At 47.2% G+C, this 26299-nt stretch overlaps 1 protein-coding gene across 1 annotated transcript in view; it reads left to right on the forward strand.

Moving 5' to 3' along the window:
* Nucleotides 1-26299, forward strand: part of IQCK (IQ motif containing K) — a 79272-nt gene that overhangs the window by 611 nt on the left and 52362 nt on the right. Inside the window, exons 2-4 of the mRNA XM_089321649.1 lie at nt 1613-1665; nt 1785-1862; nt 25043-25127. Coding sequence (XP_089177775.1) covers nt 1613-1665; nt 1785-1862; nt 25043-25127 — 216 coding nt within the window. The remainder of the gene's footprint in view (nt 1-1612; nt 1666-1784; nt 1863-25042; nt 25128-26299) is intronic.

Consider the following 26299-nt stretch of genomic DNA (forward strand, 5'->3'; position numbering starts at 1 on the left):
CGCGCCGGCCGCGGCGGCCATTGGAGGGTGAACCAACGGCAAAGGAAGACCTTTCTCTCTGTCTCTCTCTCTCTCTCTCACTGTCCACTCTGCCTGTCAAAAAAAAAACAAAAACAAACAAACAAAAAAAAAACACATCTGCTGTTGTAGACCATGCCCAGCCCAGTGCAAACTGGCGCCGTCCCAACCAAGGAAAGGAAAGACATGCCTCAGGTTCCTGAAAGGTGCAGGGCATTTTGCCTTCATCATGGCTGGACCCAGGGTCCAGTATGGTGGTACTGGCCACTGGTAGCCTCCCCAGTGGCATCGCTGTCTTCCTCGCTACTAGAAACCTACATTGGTTCCCAGTCATTGGAGCAACTTTGGCCTTCTGGAGTAGCTGGGCTTAGTTAGTTACACCTGTGGCCAGGTGTTTCCACATCAGATCATGTCCTGAAGTACTAGGTGTTAGGACCTGAACGTGTCAGGGGGAGGGGACAGAGCTCAACCCACAGCAGGCTGCCTTTCTCCTCTCTCGCTCTCATCCCCTGCTGGCTCTTGCTACGGGCTTCACTCCATTAGAAGGCAAAGGAGCCTGGTCCCTGAGAAGCTCTCCAGGGCAGAGAGGAGAGGAGAGCATGGCGGATCTGGAAAGCCCGAGAGAATTTCCAGATCACGCTGTGTCACTGTCATCCTTGGGAAGACTCACTCCACGGGGCGACCAACGCCTCTGTCCTGACGTGGTTCTTAGCCCCTGCCATCTTCAAGGGAGAGGCAGGCGCCCTCTCTCTCCCCATTTTCCTAACAGTTCTCCAAAAGGAATTGACTGGTTCTGTCGGGGCTACCAGGAGAGACTCGAACCCAAGACCTAAGGCGAGTATCTGGTGCCTTGCCCCCACTGACTCTGCCACTTTCTCCCCGTTGTGCCTGACCAGCTCTGCCACTGAGGCACGGCATCTAATCGCGTGTAATGACAACTCTAGAACAGGGCATGACCCACGTGAAGTTTCTTTATCCTTACACATGAAGAAGCCCATGCAGGGCAGGCCCACGCTGGAGTGGAAGGAAGCCAACGAAGGCCCAGGCTCCTGCCCCCCCGGCTCCACTGGCCCTGGCAGTGGCTTCCTGGCTCCCTCCTAGTTCTGTGTCTGGGTTCCAGGTTGGAAGTGGAAGTGACCTTCTAGGAACTGGGGGCAGCAGGACTTAGAAAAGTGGAGCTTTTCCTGAAATCTCCAGGATAGGTCTTTTTGTAGCCCGTAAGGCCGGACTGCTGTCCTCCTGTAGCTGTCCCCTGGTGCCGAGGAGCCTGGGAAATGTGATTGCGTTCACTCAGAAAGAGAATCGCGGTCTAGATCGAAGTGCAACCTCCTTCCAAAGCAATCCCAAGAGCATGTAGCAAGCCCCTACTGTGCATACAGTCTCTTAATCGTTACTGCCAGAAAATAGGATGTTCCAAGATGACTAAGGAAATGTCTTCAGCATTCCTGCTGTGGCCCCAGCTACTGTCTGCTGATGTGCACATAAACCTCGTAAAGTTGGGTCTCATCCCACCCATGCCTTCCGTTACCCTCTGCCTCTGGCCTACTCAGACCCGTGAGCAGAGGCAGAATACAATTTCATTCTCTCGTTTCAGAGGAAGAGAACCAAATTCCTGGCCTGCGATTTCCTCACCGAGTGGTTATACAAGTAAGTGGTCCACGTCTTTGAATATTCAGCGAGCCTGAGCATTCGCGAGTGTGGCCAAAACTGACTTGCATCCTTGCTTATTGCTTCCCTGTCAATCAATCGCATGGCACCCGGAGCAGCCACAATCCGAAGAGGACGGGGGAGCCATTCACAGAATTCTTCTCCATCCCATTCGTGGCCGAGTGGCTGAAGCAACAGTAAGTACGGCACGGGGCTTTGCATGATTTATCCGCATCTGCGGATTGAGTTACTGAGCGTTTTCCCCACTATAGGAGAGCCCTGGGTCAGTTCTATTTGTGGCTCCTGCCTCTGGTTATTTTTAGCCCATGCTAAGCTCATTCTAACCCTGCAGTGATATCATTCAAGAAGCATTTCAGAAATAAACTAGAAAAAATAATTCTTATCTGAAGTCATTCATCTCCCCTCTCTCTCTGAAGGTCAATATATCTTGGGAAATATTAAAAAAAACTTTGCTAAATATTAATTTTTCATTACATGCATTAACTCTCCATTCCCAATATTAGAACAAGACAAAAAGGTAACTCTCTTTGGCCGTGCTAGTCTGGGTCTCCTCCCCTCACTGAGGTATTCATTTCAGTCTCTAGTGTATCTTTCCAGAGCTCTTAAAAGTGATATTTTTACTATATAAAACTAGTTTATATCATATAAAATTAGTAGTATTTATATCATAGTATATGATAGTACTGTGTATAAGTTTTTTTTGTCGTCGATAACAGCAAGTCCAGCCATCATTTGAGTACCTATAGCACTGTTCTCAGCATTTGACCCGCCTAACAATGCTATCACCAGCCCAATTTTTGCAAATCAAGAAATTTTCCTTTTATTCTGCAATGTCCTTTAATTCAAATATACACTTGTGAGATCTAGCCACCACGCTGGATCAGTTACATCTAATTTGTGCTTGTTGATGACTCTACAGTACATTTCATTTCTAGATTAGCATAATTTATTCATGCATGCAAGAAATATTGATCCTGCATGCCAGACATCATTCTGGGTGTTGGAGAAAGAGCTGTGGCGGTGAACCCAGTAGCCCGACATGTCTGTCTGCAAGGAATTGATAGTCTTGGGGGTGGGGGATGACAAAAGGTCAGCGGGTACATGCCAGGAAGAAGCAAGCAGAGAGGAGAATGTGAAGTGGTTCGGGCGCTCAAGTTGAGGGCGCAGTCAGGAAAGCTCGCTTCGAAGGCAACAGCCAAGCAGTATTCTACCGTGTGAAGCCCTCGGTGGAAGAAAAGTGCGCTCCATCTGGAGAGGAACATGGATTTCCCCTGTGTCCTGGGCAAGGACAGTGTCAGGAAACTGAGTGCGAGGCTCGCAGGGGCGCGGGTTACCCAGAGCAGAAGCTGTTAGGTGAGACCCATGGCCCTGCAGTGTCACACCGTGTGCGCAGACTTGACACTCTCAATTTTGACAATTACAAAACAAACAACCAAGTGGATTTTTACCATTAAAAAAAAAAATCTTGAGGGGCCAGTGCTGTGGCATAGTGGGTAAGGTGCCTATTTGAGTCCCAGCTGCTCTGCTTCCAGTGTAGCTCCCTGCTCATGAACCTAGGGAAGCAACAGAAGTTGGCCCAGGTGCTTGGGCCCCTGCACCCACATGGGAAACCCACAAAAGCTCCTGGCTCCTGGCTTTGGCCTGGACCATCCCCGCCATTGTGGCCATTTGGGGAGTGAACCAGTGGATGGAAACTGTCCCTCTGTAACTCCGCTTTTCAAATAAGTAACTCATGAATCTTAAGAAAATGGCTGTAGACATCCACTGGCTGCTCATATACCTATGAGGGGTCTTTCTTCAAAAAGCTGATGTAAAAACTATGCATGGATTTCAAATATGTTTGCATCTAAGTACATTTGCTTTTAAATTTGATTTTTCTTTTTTTTATTTTTTTATTTTTTTTATTTTTTGACAGGCAGAGTGGACAGTGAGAGAGAGAGACAGAGAGAAAGGTCTTCCTTTTGCCGTTGGTTCACCCTCCAATGGCCGCCGCGGCCGGCGCGCTGCGGCCGGCGCACCGCGCTGATCCGATGGCAGGAGCCAGGAGCCAGGTGCTTTTCCTGGTCTCCCATGGGGTGCAGGGCCCAAGCACCTGGGCCATCCTCCACTGCACTCCTGGGCCACAGCAGAGAGCTGGCCTGGAAGAGGGGCAACCGGGACAGAATCCGGCGCCCCAACCGGGACTAGAACCCGGTGTGCCGGCGCCGCTAGGCGGAGGATTAGCCTAGTGAGCCGCGGCGCCGGCCTCTTTTTTCTTATTTTTAAGATTTATTTCTGGCCGGCGCCGCGGCTCACTAGGCTAATCCTCCGCCAAGCGGCGCCGGCACACCGGTTCTAGTCCCGGTTGGAGCGCCGGATTCTGTCCCGGTTGCCCCTCTTCCAGGCCAGCTCTCTGCTGTGGCCAGGGAGTGCAGTGGAGGATGGCCCAAGTGCTTGGGCCCTGCACCCCATGGGAGACCAGGAGAAGCACCTGGCTCCTGCCATCGGATCAGCGCGGTACACCAGCCGCAGTGTGCCGGCCGCGGCGGCCATTGGAGGGTGAACCAACGGCAAAGGAAGACCTTTCTCTCTGTCTCTCTCTCTCACTGTCCACTCTGCCTGTCAAAAAAAAAAAAAAAGATTTATTTCTTTGAAAGGTTGACAGAGAGAGAGAGAAATGGATTGATTGATTTTCCACTTGCTGGTTCACTCCCTAAATGGCCCTAAAAGCCAGGGCTGGGTCAGGCTGAAGCAGGAGCCTGGAACTCCATTTGGGTCTCCCATGTGGGTGGCAGGGGCCCAAGGACTTGGACCATGTATCGCTGCTTTCCTGGGCACAGTAGCAGGGAGCCGGAGAGAAGTGAAGCAGCCATGACTTGAATCAGCATTCATATGGGATGCTGCCATTTCAAGTGATGGCTTAACCTGGTAGGCCACGTTGCTGGTCCTGAAATTTGATTTTTTGGGGGGATAGTCATCTCAGCTGGACGCCACAGGAACAGAAACACAGGCACTCTTGCTTGGATTGGCATTCGTATTCTCTACTTCCATTGCTTTTTTTCTTTTTTAAGATTTATTTATTTGAAAGGCAGTGAGAGAGAGAGAGAGAGAGAGAGAGAGAGAGGTCTTCCATCTGCTGGTTCACTCCTTAAATGGCCCCAATGGCCGGAAGCTGGGCCCATCCAAAGCCAGGAGCCAGGAGATGGGAGCTCCCCTCTCCCCCTGGTCTCCCACATGGGTGCAGGGGCCCAAGCACCTGGGCCATCTTCTGTTGCTTTCCCAGGCCATTAGCAGGGGAGCTGGACAGGAAGTGGAATATCTGAGATTCAAACTGGGATGCCAGCATCGCAGGCAGCAGCTTTACCCACTATGCCACAGTGCCAGTCCTTCCATTACCTTTCAAAGAAAAGCCCAGAAGCATGAGGACAAGTAAGTGATACTAGGCCAATTCATTTGAAGCAATATCTATCTATTGAATAACCACCGTCTACGACACAGAGCTTAGTGCTATGGAAAAAGCAGAGGTGAATAACTTATATCTCCAGCCCTTGGGGAGAGAGAGAGGTGTTTATATTAGCTACAGATTCCATAATGAGTGTTGTGATACAGATGTGAGCAGAGCACTAGAAGGAAACAGGAGAGAGCCCCATCCCGGGGGTCTTGCTGCTGGGCCTGGAGCCAGTCCTGCTCGGGCAGTGGCCAGGGTGGTCAGTGCCCAGATTTGGTCTTTTTTTTTTTTTTGACAGGCAGCGTTATACAGTGAGAGAGAGAGAGAGACAGAGAGAAAGGTCTTCTTTCCGTTGGTTCACCCCCCAAATGGCTGCCATGGCCGGCGCATTGTGCCGATTCAAAGCCAGGAGCCAGGTACTTCCTCCTGGTCTCCCATGTGGGTGCAGGGCCCAAGCACCTGGGCCATCCTCCACTGCACTCCCGGGCCACAGCAGAGAGCTGGACTGGAAGAGGAGCAACCGGGACAGAATCCGGCGCCCTGACCGGGACTAGAACCCAGTGTGCCGGCGCCGCTAGGCGGAGGATTAGCCTAGTGAGCCGCGGCGCCGGCCTAGATTTGATCTTGAGGTGTAAGAACTCAGTGCATTATTCTTCCTCAGGGTACTGTTGGGCAAGGAGAATCAGAGAAGCAAGCAGGAGCCCAAGTTCTTAAAGGAAGTTGAAGGCAGGGCCTGGAAAAGCGTATCTAACCCAGGTTTTTCTCACTGTGGGCTGGTGTTTAGGACCAGGTAACTCTTCGTTGTGGGGTTGACCTGTGTGTTGTAGGGTATTGAGCAGCATCACTGGCTTCCACCCACGAGTGTCCAGTAGCTGCCCCCTTGCACCTGTGACAGTCACGGATGTCTCCAGACACTGGCAAGCGTCCCCAAGGCTGGGGGTGAGAACTCCTCATCCACTCTGGTGGCTTTCTGCACCCCGGCTGCCCATGGAAGTGACCTGGGGAGCTTTGGGAAAGTATTGCTCTTGGCTTTACCAAAGACCGGTTGTTCTATCGGCCTCCTCCTATGGATGACTACAGGAGGCGGGAGAAGGACAGAGGGGCATTTTGAGCAGGACTTAAAGATGCAAACGGGAGGAAGATGAACTTTGAGAAAAAAAACTCTGCCAAGATTTTTTAAGTGCAAATATAAACTAGTGCTTTAGGCATTATTGGCTTTGGATCAAGAGCCTGAGCTCTGGGGATAGACAACCAGTTTTCAAATCTCCACTCCAGTACATACTGATGGTCTGACCTTGGGCAAGTGGTGTTTATCCATCACTGTGCCGCCATACACTGCCCCCAAACTTAGTAGCTTAAAGCAGTACACAGTTATTATCTCAGAGTTTCTGTGGATCAGACACGTGGCTGGTTCTGGTTCAGAGCCTCCTGCGAGGTTCTAGACAAGATGTCAAGGGGGCTTAGCTAGGCTTGGGGTTTCCAAGATGGTGCAGTCATGTGGTGAGGTTGTTGGCTGCAGGCCCTCTCGTGGGCTGCTTGAGTATGCATTGAGTTTAAAAAGAAAAAAAAAAAAAAACCTAGCACAATGAGGAAGCCACAGTGCCCTTTATGCTCCGGCCTTGGAAGTCAAACACCTCCATTTTTGTAACAAACCACCACAACCTTGGTAGGTTTTTGTTATCCCGCAGCCTAGACAGCAGAGGCTGACCTGGGTCTCGGTGCTAAAATCAAGGGGTTGGTAGAGCCGGATTCTTTTCTGGATGCCCTGGAGGAAGATGCTCGGGCCTTTTCCAGCCTCTACAAGCTGCCTGCATTCCTTGGCTGGCGGCCCCTGCCTCCATCTTCCAACCCAGCAACTTTGCACCCTTGACCTTTATCCTCAGCCTTCTCCATCCTCACTTCTGCGTGGCTCTCCTTGGTGTCCAGCTGCTACTTTAAGGACTCCTGGGCTCCCACTGGCTCGCCTGGAAGATCGGGATGACCTTCCTGTCTGAAGATACTTAGCTCTATCCCACCTGCCACGTCCCTTCTGCCAGCGTCAGATAACACTTCCCCAGGGAATTATAACAGGGCCATCTTTGGGACCCAGATTCTGTCTGCCACACAGGGTGATGGAGAATGTAGGGAAATGGACTGTCCCTTCCTCCTAGTAGTTGTCTACATTTTGGCGGGTATCATTTCCATCTTCAAATGGTATTACAGGTTTTGTGAAAGTAATACACACTCAGTGGAAAATTTCACAGAAGGCCCGGTCACCTAGGCGTCTCCCTCCCAGACAGGACCATGTTGACACTGGAGTGACACCTCTCAGACAGTCCTCTGTGCATAGTCCCTCCACAGAGATCCAAGCAGGTGCTTCCTCCGTGCTCCGAGATGGAGCTAAAAGCGAGGGAAAGTTTGGGTGGAAGGGAGAAGCGTTGAGAAAGTCCGAGCTGGGAGCTGCCACGTGGCTGCTGTCACAGATATCAAGGTCTCTCTGAAGAGGGAGGCCATGCAGTTTCTGATGGCCTGAAGAGGAGGAGAGGGGAGTGTGGCAGCGACTATGGTGAAACCATAGGGAATCAACAAGGGCCAAACAGGGGTGGCCCCCTGCATGCTAACAGCCTGCTGATGGGTTGGTCTCCAGCAACCCTGGAAAGAGGGTGGCGAGAACAGATGGCTGGAAAGTCAGGGCTGAAGATGGATGGAGCTGTCCCACAGCAGGGGAAAGGCGGGGCCCAGGTCTCAGGGCCCAGGGAAAGCCTTGCATCCTTTTCTAAAAGTCACATCTTGCCCCTTTTCTCATCAGCTACCACCACTGCCGATTCATTTGCATGCCTGCATAATCAGTTTTCAGGAAGAGAAACAGCACGTTGAGTGTATGCGTGGAAAGCAAGGACCAGATCCCAGCAGGGGTGCGCATCAGGCCCTTGTGGTTAAAATGCCATTGGGATTGTGCCCCCATGGGGGTTCAAGGCCTGCCTCTGCTTTCAATCTATCCTCCTGCAAACGCACACCTTAGGAGGCCACAGAAGATGGCTTGAGTCCTTGGGCCCCTGCCACCCACATGAGAGACCCGGATGGAGCTCCAGGCTCCCAGCTTCAGTTAGGGCCAGCCTTGGCCACTGCAGGCATTTGAGGAGTGACCCAGTGAGTGGATGATCCCTGCCTGTGGCTCTCAGCCTTTCTTATGAATGAAAATCAAGTATTCCAAAAAGAAACATACTCTTTAAAACTGATAAACACTGAAAAGGAGATGGTGGGGTCCATCTTAAAATCAAGAAGACTTTAAAAAAAAAAAGCTTGAACTGTGGGTCTTGATTCAAAAAAAAACTATTTAAAAAATTAAACAGTTGGAAATTTGAAGACTTAATAGGTGGTTGATGACATAAGAAATTATTGTTAGGGCCACATGGATTAAGCTGCCCCTGTGATGTTGGCATCCAACACCAGGGTGCAGTTGGAGTGCCAGCTGCTCCCCTTCCAATCCAGCTCTCTACCCAGGTGTCTTTGAAAGCAACAGAAGATAGCCTAAGTGCTTGGGCCCCTGCACCCACCATGTAGAAGACCTGAATGGAGCTCTAGGCTCTTGGCTTTGGCCTGGCCTAGCCTTAGCCATTGTGGCCACTGGGGGAGTGAACCAGCAGATGGAAGATTTCTCTCTCTTGTCAATCTGCCTTCTAAATAAATTCTAAAAACCTTTAAAAGGATAAATTATTGTTATCTATTTAAAGCATGATGACAATGACTTTATAGTCACAATAAGAGAAACACACTGACGTGTGTATGTATAAAATTACAACTTCTGTGGTTGGGGGAGGTGGTAACCACCAAGTGACAGATATGGAGAACAGCACAATTGAAGCTGGCAGATGGAGATGTGCACTCATTTTTTTCTGTCTGCTTTTGTAAATATCTGACATTTTCCATAGTAAACACTGAAGAGAAGGAAAGTATAAGCTTGTTGGATTCGCCTCGTGCGCGCCTCTGAGCGTGTGGGGGCTGGCCACAGGCAAGGAGCTATCTGTTGCCTGGCAGCGAGCCAGAGTTCTCCGTGGTAGATGGCTGGGGTGACGGTGGGGGACCGCATTTTCCCAAGATCATGCTGAGAAATTCCAGCGGCCCTGGGGCACGGGGAGAGTAGCAGGTGCAGGCCCCAGCGAGAAGCAGCACGGTGCTGGGGATGCCTCCTCAGCCCTCCCGAGACCCAGCCGTGACGCACACGATTAACCCGGCAGTTCCCCTACACGAGTCTCAGGCTCCTTCCCACCTCCCACTCCAGTGCCAAACCCGATCCTCCCAGCCACAACCAGAGGGGGATTAGCGTGATCAGAAGCTTGGGTTTGCCCTAAAGAACAAGGCTCCAATAACCTCAGGGTTTCTGGGAACAATTAAGAGTCTCTCTAGGCCAGGGGTCAGCAGACGTTTCTGTAGAAAACAATCTGTTTTAGGCTTTGCAGGCACAGATGGTCCCTGAACCACTCAACTCGGTCACTGTAGCATGAAAATAGCCATAGACAATATGTGAATGAATGGAGCAATTGGCTGCATTCCAGGAGGACTTTATTAACAAAAACAGGTGGTGGGCCAGACTTGGCCCGTGGGCTATAGTTTGTTGATCCCTGTTCTGGATGGAGAGCAAATAACCTTCATGGTCTCATGTAAGGGCGAAAAACAATACAAACAGAAGGAAGGTGCTGGGAAAGATGGAAGAACACAGAAGGTTCTGGTCAAGTCGGGACCCTGGGAAATTGAGAGGTGACAGTCTTCGGTGATGAGCCATCTGCAAGATGGGACCATTCTATTGTGCGCCTGTCACAGAGGTGAGGTAGGGCTCATGGGAAACATGTGGACCCAAAGCCTCCATGCTGATAGCATGGAGGATAGGTAGCTGAGAAGGTTGATGGGAGGCAGTTGAAGAAGGCAGCAGGGAGTCAAATCCCAAAGCTGTCAAGGGAGACGTGGGAACGTTCCAGAAAAAGCGCCAGTGCCGTGTCGTGGCTTGGAGCGTGGGCTCTGGAATCATAGCTGCAAACCAGCTCCACCACCTCCTGCAGTGCGACTGTGGAAAAGATGACTTGGTCTCTCTGAGCCTTAGTTTGTCCACAGCTCAGGCAGTTTCCCATCTAAATAAAGCAAGCACCCCACCTAAGAGGAACTGGGTACCAGGTATACATTTTTTTTCCCATTACTGAGACATATACCAAGCAGGTGTGTTTCAGTGATTTCAAGAAAGGTACTTATTTGTCCATTTGTTATCTAATATTCACTGAGTGGTTAAATGTGCTCTCAGGGGCAGGTGCTTGGCCCAGCCATTAAGTGGCCAGTGGAACACCTGCATCTCCTATCACAGCACCTGCTCCCAATTTTAGTGTCCAGCTGATGCACACCCTGCAAATAGCGGGTGATGGCTCATGCACACGGGTCCTTACCACCGCCATGGAAGACCTTCATTGGGTTCCAGGTCTCATCCTGGCCCAGCCCTGGCCAATGCAGGCATTTGGAGAGTGAACCCGTTGAGCTGAGATTTGTCTGTCTCTGTCTCACTGTTTCTCAAATAAATACTAATATGCTCTAAAGTTATGGAACAGTTACATTCAGTTATAGAATAAATTTATAGGATTTATAGAGACCACTTCCATTTATTGAATACCTAATGGGTGTCCTGGACATATGATTAGGCAAACATGATCTAGTCCTCATAGATAGATCCCATATATAGTTGGATTGAAGTATATATGTACTTAATGTTTGCTAATTCAACAATACTCTTGTGGGAGAAAGAATTTTTTAAATGAGGGCAGGTGGTTAAATGTGGTGCAGCTGGTTAAACTGTCACGGGATATCCATATCCCATGCTGAAATGCCTTGTTCAAGTCCTGCCTCTGCTTCTGGTCCAGCTCCCTGCTAATTAGCACCCTGGGAGGCAGGAGGTGATGACTCAAATACTTGAGTTCCTGCCACTCACATGGGAGACCTGGATGGAGTTCCTGGCTCTGGCATAGCCCTTACTGTTGTGGGAATTTGGGAAGTGAACCAGCTGATGCAGATTCGTTCTCATTCTCTCTCTCTCTCTCTCTTTCCCTCCCTCCACCCCCACTCTGCCCTTCAAATAAATATGCTCTAAAATTTTTTTTGAAACTCAAGAGATTCTTGCATCTCACCTGGGAGATGAAGCATAAGATGATATACATGACTCAGTTATTTCCTGAGTTATTCTCAGCTTTGTGTGCCCCTGGTAACATGAGTAACTAAAGCCTGCTGCCTGTCCATCTGTGCTTTGACTTGTCAAATATTTACATGGTTCTAATTTGCATACTATTCCAAGCAGTTTTCAAATATTACCCAATTTAACTTGCATAACAATACTACAAGGCAGAAATGTTATACCCATCGATTCATTTAGGAGCTTCAAGGATGGTGGAGTAGGGAGGGAGCTTACTGCTCTAATCTAGGAGAAAATAGTTTAATAGTTGGAGAGAGTGCAATTGCAGGGAAGTGTTAGGGAGAAAATGGCAGAGGAAATTCTATGCAAATTAGAGGGACACAGTAGACCTACATGAGGATCGTGGATTCCCACAACTCAAGACCCCAACAGGCAAGAGCCTACACGTCAGCACTGGAGAGTGAGGCGAGATCAGACTACAGCAGCCCAAGCCACTGGCGATAAAGCTGTAGGAAGAACTAGAGGGACTCTGTCTTGGAGCCCCATGAGGGATAGTGTACCTGCCAAACTAGATGAGGGCAAAAAACAAGGAGGGACACATTTCTCTCTCCCTGATCACCTTACAACGGAGTCCTGTAACAAGCTGATAGAGCAGGTGCCAGATTGGACATATGTAACAGCTGTGCCAGCTCATGTCCATTACCAGCAACCAGCTGAGGGGAGACTCCTGACTGTGGTGGGGAGAACTAACAGGAGGCTGGGTGCTCGTGTCTATGGGAGGCTTGTGTGCTAGGACTGTGGAAAAAACTGAGGCTGTGTGGGAGGACTCAGGGTGTGCCTGGGACTTTGAGCAGTCACTGTGGGAGGCTCCACACACTCAGGACTTCCTGGTTATCTGGTGAGAGACATTGCTGGAGAATCTAAGCTTACACTGAGGACTGCACAGATCCTTTGTGTGGATCTAGGGGCAGAGTGGATGAATATTGTACTCACTGGGGCTAGTGCTCAGGAACTGGTCTCCTTTGAGGAGAGGAGCTCAACTGAGCAAAATAAACCTCCCTTCTGCTAAAAAAAAAAAAAAAAAAAGATTTCCCGTGCCAAACCTGGATGTGTCACCTTACACACACCCTTCATCCTGGAAAACTGAACATATCTCCCTGGCCACACCCACCACATGCCTCTAGATATTCCCTGAAAGCAGACACTCCACTTATCAACAGAGGAATAGTACAAAGATAAAATCTGCCACAGCAAAAAAAAATAAATAAATAAAGTATCTCCACAAATGCCAAATAACAAATGCACCAATTCAAGAAAGAATAAGAAAGACATCATGATGCCCCCCAAAACAACATAACACTTCAATACTAGATTGTGAAGATGAAGAGATTGAAGAAATACCAGAAATGGAATTCAAAAAACTGATCATAAGATTGCATAGAAGTAATCAGAAGCAAATGCACAAACTACTGAAATCTGTATATGAGATGAAAGAAAATTTATCCCACGAAATTGAGATCTTAAAGAGAAATCAAAGTGAAAAGAAGAATTCAACAGAATAAAAAATGCAGTGGAGAGCCTTAACAACAGAATCGGTGAAGCAGAATAAGGAATATCAGACTTAGAAAACAAAGCACATGAAATTATACAGTCAAACCAAAAAGAAGAGGAAATTAGGAAACTAAAAGCACTGTTGGGAATCTATAGGATACTATCAAATGACCCAACATGCAGGTTCTAGGAGTTCCTTAAAGTGTGGAAAGAGAGAAAGAAAGGGTGAGAAGGCCTTTTTAGTGAAATAATAACAAAAACTTCCATAATTTGGAAAAAGGAAGGGACATTCAAGTACAGGAAGCACACAGAACACCTAATAGACATGACCAGAAAAGATCTTTACCACAACACATTGCAATCAAACTCACCACAGTAAAACATAAAGAAAAGATTCTAAAATGTGCACAAAAGAAATGTCAGATTAGACTCACAGTGGACTTCTCATCAGAAACCCTACAGGCTAGGAAAGAATGGTGAGATATAGTCCAAGTCTTAAGAGTGAAAAAAAAAAAAACTGTCAACCAAGAACAGTATACCCTGCAAAGCGCTCATTTATGAATGAAGGTGAAATAAAGACCTTCCATAACAAACAGAAATTCAATGAGTTTGTCACACCCATACAGCCCTACAAAAAGATGCTTAAAGGTGTGCTTCACACAGAAACATGGTCATCACGATGAAAGAAGGTAAAAGAAGAAAATCTCCCAGTAGAAGTTCAAAGGAAATTCAAAGTAAATAAAAAGGACTATTTTTGGAAAAATAGCATGGCATAGTCATTATAATCAATAGTCACCTTGAATGTAAATGGCCTCAACTTTTCAGTTAAAAGACATAGACTGGCTGAATGGATTAAAAAACAAAACCCATCTGTTTACTACCTACAAGAAATAGATCTCACCAACAAAGATGCACACAGACTGAAAATGAAAGGATAGGAAAAGATATTCCATGCCAACAGAAACCAAAAAAGAGCTGGTGTAGCCATCCTAATAGCATACAGAATAGACTTTAACACAAAAACTGTTGAAAGAGACAAACAAGGGCACTATGTAATGATTAAGGGGTCAATTCAACAGAAGATATAACTATTATAAATGTATATGTACCTAATTACAGGGCACCTGGCTATTTAAAAGAAATGTTAAGGGATCTAAAGGGAGACATAGACTCCATACAATAGTAATGGGGGACTTCAATACCCCACTTTCACAATGGACAGCAAGCAAACAGAAAATCAGCAAGGAAACAGCAAGAGTTAATTGACACTATAGACCAAATGGACCTAATAGATATCTACAGAACTTTTCATCCTGTATTTGCAGAATACACATTCTTCTCACCAGTGCATGGAACTTTCTCTAGGATTCACCACATATTAGGCCATAAAGCAAGTCGCAGCAAATTCAAAAAAATCGAAATCATACCATGCATCTTCTCAGACCACAATGGAATGAAACTGGAAATCAACTCAGGAATCTCTAGAACATATGCAAATACCTGGAGACTGAACAACATGTTCCTAGAGAAACAGTGGGTCATAGAAGAAATAAAAAAAGTCTGGAAGCAAATGAGAATGACAGTACAACATATCAAAACTTATGGGATACAGCAAAAGCAGTATTAAGAACAAAGTTTACAGCAATTGGTGCTTACATCAAGAAATTGGAAAGGCACCAAATAAATGAGCTACACCTCAAGGATCTAGAAAAACAACAGTAAACAAAAACCAAAACAGTAGGAAAAAAGAACAATTAAAATTGGAAAGAAATCAACAAAAATCAATCTAAAGGAACAACACAGAAGATCAGCAAAATGAAGAGCTAGCTTTTTTGGGAAAAAAAAAAAATTGACACATCATTGGCCCAACCTCCCCCCCAAAAAAAGACCCAAATAAATAAAATTAGAGATGAAAAAGGAAATGTAACAATAGACACCACAGAAATAAAAAAGAATCATCAGAAACCACTACAAAGAGCTGTATGCCAACTGGGAAACTGGGAAACCTAGAAAAAAATGGATAAATTCCTGGACACATACAACCTACCTACATTGAGTCATAAAGACACAGAAAACCTAAACAGATGCATAACCAAGAAAGATATTTAATCAGTAATAAAGGCGCTCCCAACAAAGAAAAGCCCACTACTAGATAGCTTCCGTGAATTCTACCAGACATTTAAAGAACTAACTCCAATTCTTCTCAAGATATTCAAAACAACTGAAAGGGAATCCTCCCAAATTCTTTCTATGAAGCCAGCATCACCTTAATTCCTATACTCAGGAAAGATGCAACAAAAAAAGAGAACTACAGACCATTTTCCCTGCTGAACATAGGTGCAAAAATCCTGAACAAAAAATCTAGCCAATCGTACCCAACAACACATAAGAAAGATCATCCACCCAGACCAAGTGGGATTCATCCCTGGTATGCAGGGATGTTTCAACATTTGCAAATCAATCAATTTGATACATCACATTAACAAATTGCAGAACAAAAACCAATTATCTCAATAGATGCAGAGAAAGCATTTGATAAAATACAACACCCTTTCATAATGAAAACTCTAAGCACAGTGGGTATAGAAGGAACATTCCTCAACACAATCAAGGTGATTTATAACAAAACCACAGCCAGCATCCTACTGAAGGGGGAAAAGTTGGGAAGCATTCCCACTGAGATCTGGTACCAGACAAGGATGCCCACTCTCACCACTGCTATTCAATATAGTCCTGGAAGTTTTATCCAGAGCTATTAGGTAAGAAAAAGAAAGCAAAGGGATACAAATTGGAAGGAAGAAGTCAAACTATCCCTATTTATAGATGACATCATTCTATATACAGGGGATCCAAAAGACTCCACCAAGAGACTACTGGAACTCATAGAAGAGTTTGGTAAAGTAGCAGGATATAAAATCTATACACAAAAATCAACAGCCTTTGTATACACAGAAATGCCAATGCTGAGAAAGAACTTCTAATCAATCCCATTCACAATAGCCACAAAAATAAAATCAAATACCTTGGAATAAATTTAACCAAGGATGTCAATAATCTTTATGATGAGAATTACAAAACACTGAAGAAAGAAATAGAAGAAGATACAAAAAATGGAAAAATCTCCCATGTTCATGGATTAGAAGAATCAGTATCATCAAAATGTCCATTCTTCTGAAAGTAATTTACTGATTTTGATACCAATCAAAATACCAAAGACATTCTTCTCAGATCTAGAAAAAAATGATGCTGAAATTCGTATGGAAATACAGGAGACCTCAAATAGCTCAAGCAATCTTATACAACCAAAACAAAGCCAGAGGCATCACAATAGCAGATTTCAAGACATACTACAAAGGAAGTTATAATCGAAACACCCTAGTACTGGTACAAAAATATGTGGATAGACCAGTGGAACAGAATAGAAATGTCAGAAATCAATCCAAACATCTACAACAAACTTATATTTGACCAAGGAGCTGAAATCAATCCCTAGAGGAAGGATAGTCTCTTCAACAAATGATTCTGGGAAAACTGTATTTCCATATGCAGAAATATGAAACAAGACCGCTGCCTTACACCATACACAAAAAAATCCACTCAACATGGATTAAAGATCTATGACCTGACACCATCAAATTAGTACAGAACATTGGGGAAACCATGCAAGATATTGTCACAGGCAAAGAGTTCTTGGAAAAGGCCCCAGAGGCCCAGGCAGTCAAAACCAAAATTAACAAATGGGATTACTTCAAATTGAGAAGCTTCTATACTGCAAAAGAAACACTCAGGAAAGTCAAGAGGCAACTGATAGAATGGGTGAAATTATTTGCAAACTATGCAACTGATAAATGATTAATAACCAAAATCTACAGAGATCAAGAAATTCCACAACAAAACAAACAACCCAGTTAAGAGACGGACCAAGGACTTAAACAGACTTTTCTCAAAGAGGAAATCCAGATGGCTAACAGACTCATGAAAAGATATTCAGGATCACTAGCCATCAGGAAACTGCAAATCAAAACCACAATGTTTCACCTCACCTCAGTTAGAATGGCTTTCATGCAGAAATCAACTAACAACAGATGCTGGTGAGGATGTGGGGGAAAAGGTTCTCTAACCCACTGTTGGTAAGAATGTAAACTGGTAAAATCACTATGGAAGACAGTATGGAGATACCTCAAAAGTCTGAATATAGACCTTCCATATTACCCAGCCATGCCACTCCTGGGAATTTACCCAAGGGAAATGAAATCAGCAAATAAAGGAGCTAGCTGTACCTCCATGTTTATTGCATCTCAGTTTACAATAGCTAAGACATGGAATCAACCTAAATGACCATCAACTGAAGACTGGATAAAGAAATTATGGGATATGTACACTTAGATACCACACAGCAGTAAAAAAGAAAATGAAATCTCGTCATTTGCATCAAAATGGATGAATCTGGAAAACATCATACTTAGTGAGATAAACCAGTCCCATAGAGACAAACAGCATATATTCTCCCTGATCTGTGAGAACTAATAGAACACCTAAATGGCAATCTGTAGGAGTGAAATTGACACTTTTAGAACAATGGCTTGAATAGCCCTTGTCTCAGTTGTCAATTTTTTTTCTTTCTTCCTTCTTCATACTATTTGTTGAACTCTCTACTTAACATAGACTTAATCATGTTTGTATAAAGTTAATTGAGAATGTATCTTAGTAAAAAAAATAATAAGAGTGAGAATAAGAGAGGCTGTACAGTTCTGCATACCTTCCTATGGACTTACTTCTAAGGGTATAGTTTAAAAATGTCATGGGACCCCAAATCTCATTAAGCTAGGTGGTAAAAATGTCATCTTAAGTGTTAAAGTGATCATATTAAGTGTTAAAGTGAACATATAGATAGGATTAAGTGTTAAAGTGACAATTAATTAGAATCAAGTGTCAGGTAATTATAATAAAATTAAAAAGGGGAGAATAGTCCAACAAGGGAAGCATTCCACCCATCAGACTCATAGAATGACAATCACTTTAATTAGCATTTGGACCTCAGAATCAGCCCTTAAGGCTTCCTGGTCTGGCTGAAAAGCCCATGAGACCATTTTAGGCATGGAAAGCCAAGACTCAGTGGCAAAAAATGTTCTACATTAAGGATCTCTGTGAGAGAGAACCCAGCAGAAAGAAGTGGCCATCAAAGAAGGATGTACTTTTCTCTAAATGGAGAAGAGAACTTGCACTTAGTTTATGGCCGTGTCTAAATACTGACGAAGTCTGTGGATTCAAAAGTCTTCCACAAATAATGAAGGATAGAATTAAAAGGGAGAGAATGATCCTGCGGGGAAAATAGGACACACAGCAGACTCCATAGAATGGCAGCACTCCTGCCTCAGAATCAACCCTTGGGACATTCGGATCTGGCTAAAAGGTCCATGAGAGTCTCACAGGCATGGAAAGCCATGACACGGTGGCAAAAAACAATCTAAATGAAAGATCCTGGTGAACAAGACCCCAGCAGAAGGAACAGGCCATCAAGGAGAGAGGCGCCTTTCTCTGAAGGGAGGAAGGAACCTCCACTGTGATACGGCCTTGACTAAACAAGTTCAGAGTCGGTGAACTCAAGGGGCTTCCATAGCCTAGACAGCTCATAGCAAGAGTCTCGGGTGATTGCTGACGTCATAAATAAGAGTGCCAATTGTTAAATCAACAACGGGAGTCACTGGGTACATGCTCCCCACGTAGGATCTCTGTCCTTAATGTGTTTTACTATGAAACTTAAAAACAACACTACTAGTCGAACAATACCCTATACCTTGTGCGGTTGTGTGAGTACAGCTTGTTGAAATCCTTGCTTAGTATATACTAAGTTGATCTTCAGTATATGAAGGTAATTGAAAATGAAAATCGATGAAGGGCAGGATGGGAGAGGGAGTGGGAGAGGGGAGGGCCACGGGAGGGAGGGAGGTTGGTGGGGGGGAAGCCACAACAATACAAAAGTTGCACTTTGTAAATTCACATTTATTAAATAAAAAAATAACTATATAACAAAAAAAGGAACTTAATACTTTACCCTTTTAGTATTTTTTATGTTCTACTTAAAACTATTGGTTGAACTCTGTAATTAATACACAATTACTCTTAGGTGTTTAATTAATGCTATAACTAGTACTCAAATAGTATTTTACACTTTGTGTTTCTGTGTGGGTGCAAACTTGAAATCTTTACTTAATATATGCTAAATTGATCTTCTGTATATAAAGATAATTGAAAATTAATCTTGATGTGAATGTAAGGGAAGAGGGAGTGGGAGAGGGGAGTGTTGTGGGTAGGAGGGAAGTTATGGGGCGGGGGGAAGCTATTGTAATCCATAAGCTGTACTTTGGAAATTTATGCTCATTAAATAAAAAAAAAAAAAGTCTTCCATAGCCTAGGCAGGTCACTGTCAAGAGCCTTGAGTGGTCACTGACATCATACATAAGCCAATCACAGGGTCAGGATTTGCACCCAGCAGCTGGGCTCCAGCGCTGGGGCTGTTAAGAGGGCAGTTCCCACTTCTGCGCTGTCTCCTGTCACCTGGTATTTAAAGTGATCAGAACTGAGACTGGGAGAAAATCAGCCCCATGAGACCACCGAGCTCTGCCACTTGTTGGGGTCATTTAAGGATTTGAAATGGAAATGTTGACTGATGACCCCCATCTTAGGTCTCAGTTTTACAGTGCAACTGCTCCGTGTGCTTGCTAGCAATCAGTGCCTCAAATAACCTGACCCGCCAGCCCGGGGAGCGCGGGTCTTACTTTACTGCTCTTGGTAAGACGGTCTCTCAAGCCCAGCTGCCTTGGAAGCTCATGTGATTATACCATCAGATCACAGCTGGGAGGTTGGGATCATTTGTCACGGCGGCTGCCAACTGCTTGTCACACAGATGACGGGCCCTTCTCCCACAGGCTCCATCCACCCTTTCCCAACTGGCCACTCATTTTCCCTAACTTCCTCTTACAGCTACATTTGTATGTAGCCGGGGACATATAAAAAATGCTCCTACGCTTATAGAAGTAACGAAAATCTATTGTGTTTACCATATACATATTGGGTAAATTATCCACTGACAGAGAATGTTCAAGGATCATCATGGAATGAACTAACTCCAGGCCTCCAAAGACAATCATTCAAAAGAAGGTTCCACTCCAAGTGGCAGGAACATGAATGCCTTCTGTTTTCTCCTCTCTGCTTTCCAGTTTTTGTAGTTTCTGCAGAATTATTGTAGGAATGAAGAACAGTTGTAAGACTGAAGGACATTTATTCCATTTTGTTGCTTTGTGGGGGTGGACATTTATGCTTCTCCCAGCCCTGTGTTGATCTCCCTCTTTGGGTTACAGGATCCCCTGTGTCCCTAAAGGATCACCCATCTGCCATCCTCAACTCCGCCGGCTCAGGGCGCCGACTCCACCTCTGGCTCGGGCCTGGGTTGTGACCCAGGTCTGGCCAATCAGATCGGTGATTCTCCCTGACCACCAGGGCGGCTACCCAAATCAGTTCACCCAGAGTTAATCCCAAGACTTTTTCCCCTTAGATTTCTCATTTTTTATTAAGCTTTAGCTTATTCTGATCTATTTGGAAAGCAGAGCAAGAGCACGCCAGAGACTTATCTTCCGTCTTCTAGTTCACTCTCCAAATGACTGCAACAGCAGGGTTGAGCTGGGAGCCCCAAACTCCATCTGAATGTCCCACGTGGGTGCCAGGGGTCCAAACCCTTGGGCCAGCATCTGCTGCCTTAGAGGATGGTTAGCAGGAAGTGGATCAGAAGCGGAGGTGCCAGGGCTTGGCCAGCACCCCAGTGGCAGTCCAGTATGGGACGAGGCATCCCAAGCAGCCCAGCCCCCTGCACTACGACATCCCAGACTTTGCTCTGAGCAGCTCGAAGCTTGTAACTGCAAAGATCGACCACCTAAAGGCAAAGGTCCTTAGCCCGAGACGACAGAATGGAAAGGCGGCAAGGGTCTGTGTCCTTACAATCTTTTAAAATTTAAAATAATTTTTAAGTCATTTACTTTCATTTTATTTTAAAATGAGACAGGCACAAACAGCCAGGGCCGGGCCAGGCAAAAGCTGGGAACGGGGAACTCAATCCAGGTCTCCCCCATGGGTGGCAGGGACCCAACGACTCGATCCATCACCTGCTGCCTCCCAGGGTGTGCATTAGCAGAGAGCGGGAGTCAGAAGCAGAGCTGAGACTTGAATAGGCGCTCCGCCGCGGGATGGGGCCGTTCCCAGGGGCATCTTACCCACTGCACAACATGCCTGCCCCTGTGATGTTCCTTTGAGCCTCATCATCTGGCCGTATGGAAATTCAACTCTCCCCCGCTTTGCAAATAAAGTGAGCCCTTTTGTTTAAGGCAGGTTGAGTTCCTGACACTTGCAAGTGAAATGTCCTGCTATGGCCCCGCCTACCCCCCAGTACTCTGTCAGTCATCTCTCCCTAAGTTCTGCTGTAGTAACAAGCACTAACCCCCCCACCCCCCCACCAAGTCTCAGAGCCTTGTAGCACTGCAGGTCTAACCCTCACCCTCTTATACATTGGCCAATGCAGGTCAAATGGCCAAGTTCAACACCAGAGGAACGGGACACTTCCCAAAGGGAGGAACCACAAGGTGTATGGCCAGGGGAAGGGATGCACAGTTTCCCTGCAAGACGGGGAGCAATGACACACGGGCTCTAACCACCATTTGTTAGGGATGCCGTATTCCCCCATCGTCCACACTGGTGCGTTATACTAGACATCCTATTGACCTTATTCCTAATCACCATTCTCTTTAGAAGTGTAGGGTCCTGGCCAGCGCTGCAGCTCACTAGGCTAATCCTCTGCCTTACGGCGCCGGCACACCGGGTTCTAGTCCCAGTCGGGGCAGCGGATTCTGTCCTGGTTGCCCCTCTTCCAGGCCAGTTCTCTGCTGTGGCCAGGGAGTGCAGTGGAGGATGGCCCAAGTGCTTGGGCCCTGCACCCCATGGGAGACCAGGATAAGTACCTGGCTCCTGGCTCCTGCCATCGGATCAGCGTGGTGCGCCGGCCGCGGAGGCCATTGGAGGGTGAACCAACGGCAAAAGGACAACCTTTCTCTCTGTCTCTCTCTCTCACTATCCACTCTGCCTGTCAAAAAAAAAAAAAAAGTGTAGGGTCCTAACCCAACCTGCCCATCAGAGGCCAGGTCATTATCTGCTGGCATATTAAGAACAGGAAAAGTTTAGTCTCCTATTTGTGTCCAAAAGAATTGCCCAAGAGGACTGACAGAAAGTCGGTCAGATCCCTTTGCAAAAATAAAAAACAAAAAGTGCACCACAGCCCTGCCGGCCTCCTGTCCCCCAGGGAGAAGCCTCATAAAAGATATCATTAAAACGGAGACCTTCCACGAAACAAAGATCTTAGAAAAGAGAAAGCTAAAGCAGGCTGACGTGTCTTTTCAGCAGTTCTCTGAGCAAAAGGGAGGAAAAAAAAAAAAAAAACCCACGATGCTTTCACATTGGCGAAAGGTATCTTATGACTGAAAAGTGAGGCGAAAACAAAGGCATCCCGGTGCCGTGTGAGGACAAGCGCTGGCCATGCGGTGGCCTCTATGTGCCGAGGGACCGAGCGCGCTCCTGCCTTCAAAGTGACCCAGGAGACAGCGGGCATCCTGCGCTCAAGGTCGCATTGCAACGCCATCACGCCCTTTTGAGAGTCAAAAAGCCTTGGAAGCGACTTTGTCTCGTGGAAGAACAGACTCCCGGGTGGGGGGTGGGGTGGGGGACCTCAGCGGCCGGGAGCCTCCCCCTGCCCGCACGGTAAATGGCCTCTGCGCTTCGCGTGTGTGCAGGAAGGAAGGCTGCTTCCCGAACTCGGGACACACAGGGACGCAAGCATCCTGAGAGGCTGAGGGGGCACCGGGGGGGAGGGGGGCCTTTCTGCAGGCTGTACAGTGCTGCTTCCTCTCCGTCTTCCTGCTGGGGAGGCGCGAGCCTGGGCGAGGCAGCCCCAGCTGGGCTCCAGCTGCAGCTCTGCCGCATGCTTGGTGAGGTCTCGGCTGCCCAGGGCTGTGAGGACACATTTCCCACCAACTGGGTGGCGTAGAATAACGTTCCCGTGTTCTCTTATAGCTCTGGACGCTAGAGTTCCAAAGTCAGCTTTCCTGAGCTAAAAGCAAAGTGTTGGCCTCCCTGGGAGCTCTGGGGAGACCTCGTCCTCTGGCTTCTGGGGGTGGCCTGGGTTCCCCGGCTCGGGACCCCTTCCTTGCGTCATCACAACCCCTTGCGTCTACTTCCATGTGTCATTTCTTCCATAACATTTTCCACGAAGGTATTGAAGACTTCCTTGCAGGCATGTATTTCAAAACTTTCTGCACCAAAATGAACTTGTATTTTTAAGAAATTAGGTATTGGGCCAGAGCTGTGGTATAGTGGGTAAGGCAGCTGCCTGCAGTGTTGGCATCCCATATGGGCGCTGGTTCGAGTCCCAGCTGTTCCACTTCTGATCCAGTTCCCCGCTATGGCCTGGGAAAGCAGCCGAGGCTGACCCAAGTGCTTAGGCCCCTGTACCCATGGGTGGAGACCCAGAGGAGTCAAATATACTTCATTTGCACTTGGGAAATGAAGTGCATGAAAAAAGAGCAGCACTAAGAAAACAGTCCCCAAGGCCAGCGCTGTGGCGTAGCAGGTTAAGCTGCTGCCTGAAGCACTGGCATCCTATACAGGCACAGGTTCGAGTCCTGGCTGCTCCACTTCCAATCCAGCTCCCTGCTAACATGCCTGAGAAAGCAGTGGAGGACGGCCCAAGTGCTTGGAGCCCTGCACCCATGTGGGAGACCTAGAAGAAGCTCCTGGCTTCAGCCCAGCCCAACTCTGGCTGTTGAGGCCATCTGTCTGTCTGTCTCTCTCCACTACTCCTTTCTCTAACTCTGCCTTGCAAATAAAAAAATAAATGCTTTTAAAAAAAGCAGAAAACAGTTCTCAGAAACAAGGCAGCAAGCCTGAATGCCTGAACACGCGAACGCGTCGGACGGAGGTGGGGGGTGGGGTCCCGGGCAGGTCCGGGAGGAGCCTCAGCTGCCTTCTCCGGTGACTGACACATTCATCTCTTCTCCTCCCCCAGCTGCCTGGTGACAAGCTGTCACCTCTTTAGTTTTCATCTGACCCAAAGGCACCTGTCACTCCTCTCCGGAGACTCCATCCTCCGCGTTTGGCTCGATTTCCAGGGGCTCTCTCCTACCCAGTCCCGGATTGGGAGCTGGACGGTGCCCATTTAGCCAGAATGGGGATATCCATCACTCCAGGTGGCCTCCTGTTACAGCTCTAGAGGCCCATGAGGACGGACTCTCCCTCTCCCTCTCCTTTTCCCTCTCCCAGTTTGCTTTCCGGAGATGTCATTGTGATGCAGAGAGCGGCTCACGGTTTCCCGGGCTGTGAGAGGCCTTTGTTGGGCCGGCCCCACCCCTTGTGTCCCTGTCCGGAGATTTTTCCTTCTTTTCCTCCTGCCCTCCTGAAGCCAGCAGTGGGTTGCAGGACATCTGCAGTGAAAAACGTACTTAGGGCTGCAAAGCGGCAGCTGGACCCAGAGGCGCGGTCGGGTCTCCCCCGTGGAACGGGTGCCAGCTCGGCTCTGCTCAGCAGTCCCCTGCAGAAGTTCCCGTATCTCCGGAGAGCCCCATGGAGGGGGCGCTGTCCGCGGCTGTGGCTTTTGCTTCTGGGCCAAGGGCTGCTTCAGCTGCCGGACTCCGGAGCCGGCCTCCTCTCTCTGGGCCACTCCCCATGTTTCCCAGGCAGTAGGTGATCTCCGTAGGACATGCTGTCCACCCCCGTGCGCCCCTCTTTCTTCCACTCTAACCCAGTGGCAGTAGCTCCTTACTTGCGCCCCTCAGGGAGGCAGCTGCTCAGCCCACAAGTGTCCAGTGAGCGTGCTCCCACGTGGGAGGCTTCTGGGGAGCTCCTGGCTCCCAGCTTCGGCCTGACCCAGCCCCGACCATTGCGGGGCGTTTGGAGAGTGAGCCAATGGATGTCATCTCCTTCTCTAGGTAACTTTGCCTTTCAAATAAAGGAATACATGCCCCCATCCCAGATTGAGAGATACAAAATGCCAAGTTGAGCGTGCATTTTCTATGAACGGTGACACTGTTACGTTCTGAGAAAGGGCTTGGATGGGGCACTTCACCAGAGAGTGTTTTGTTGTCAAGGTCACTCCAAGGCGGACGCATGGAGCATGTGACTGTTTCGTTCCTTTTCAGCCCGCGGCCTCCAATCATGCTCTCCCTGCTGCTGACGGAGGAAGAAGCGGCGATTTGCATTCAGGCTTTCTGGAGAGCCTATCTGGTAAGCATTGCGTGCAGCCGCGGCCTGGGCTCTGCTGGGGTAGGGAGGCCCGGGGATGAAGCATTAGACACACTTGCAACAAGATGCTCCAGCCCACATCCCTACCTCCGTGGTAGGACGCTCTGCGGCGCAGGTCTCCAAGAGTGACTTGGACATTTTATCAGTGCGAGTTCCCTCCGACCTTTCAAAGTTGGCTTGACCAGCCTGTGTTGCCTAAAACCATATTCTATGAGTACCGAGGGGAATACGTTATCTTTATAGACAAAAGCATTGTCAGAAAAACTTCAGGTAATTCAGACAAAGCAGGAAAAAATCCTTTTAAGCCAAAAGATAATTGTTCTGTAACATTTTGGTATAAAGCATCCTAGACTTTAAAAATCTTAGTGTATATATATTAAATATATATTATTATATATTATAGATTATATATTATATAATTTAATTTATATTTTTATAATATAAATAGAATATATATTTCTATTTTTGTATTCAACCTAGAGAGAAGAACTTTTTCTTTTCTAACTTGTCTTTTTCAACCATTTTCCTCCTGGGGACTTTGAAGCTATGTCCTTTCTTTCACTGTTGCAAAAAATAAAAATGCACATCTTTGTGTGGTCATCTTTGTCCATTATGTAGAAGGAAATCTAGGAGTGTTTTTTTCCTAAAGATTTAGTTTATTTGTTTGAAAGAGTTAGAGAGGTAGAGACAGAGTTCTTCCATCTGTTGGTTCACTCCCCAAATGCCCACAATGGCCAGAGCTGGGCCAATCTGAAGCCAGGAGCTTCTTCTTCCGGGTCTCCCACATGGGCACAGGGGCCCAAGGACTTGGGCCAGCCTCTGCTGGTTTCCCAGGTGCATTAGCAGGGAGCTGGATCAGAAGTGAAGCAACTGGGACTCAAACAGGTGCCCATATGGGATGCGGGCGCTGCAGGCTGGGGCTTTAATTCGCTGCACCACAGCACTGGCCCCAGGAGTGGTTTGTTCATTTTTTGAAGAGAAACACTTATTTGAATGTCAGAGTTGCAGACAGAGAGGGAGAAACAAGGAGAGAAATCTTCCACCTGCTGGTTCACTCCCCAAGTGGCCACAATGGCCAGGGTTGAGCTAGGCTGAAGCCAGCAGCTTCATCTGGGTCTCCCAGATGGATGCAAGGGTCCCAAGCAGTTGGGCCT

This window comes from Oryctolagus cuniculus, chromosome 19 (assembly GCF_051225735.1).
Source record: "Oryctolagus cuniculus isolate XC-2025 breed Fujian yellow rabbit chromosome 19, ASM5122573v1, whole genome shotgun sequence".
Lineage (NCBI taxonomy): Eukaryota > Metazoa > Chordata > Mammalia > Lagomorpha > Leporidae > Oryctolagus > Oryctolagus cuniculus.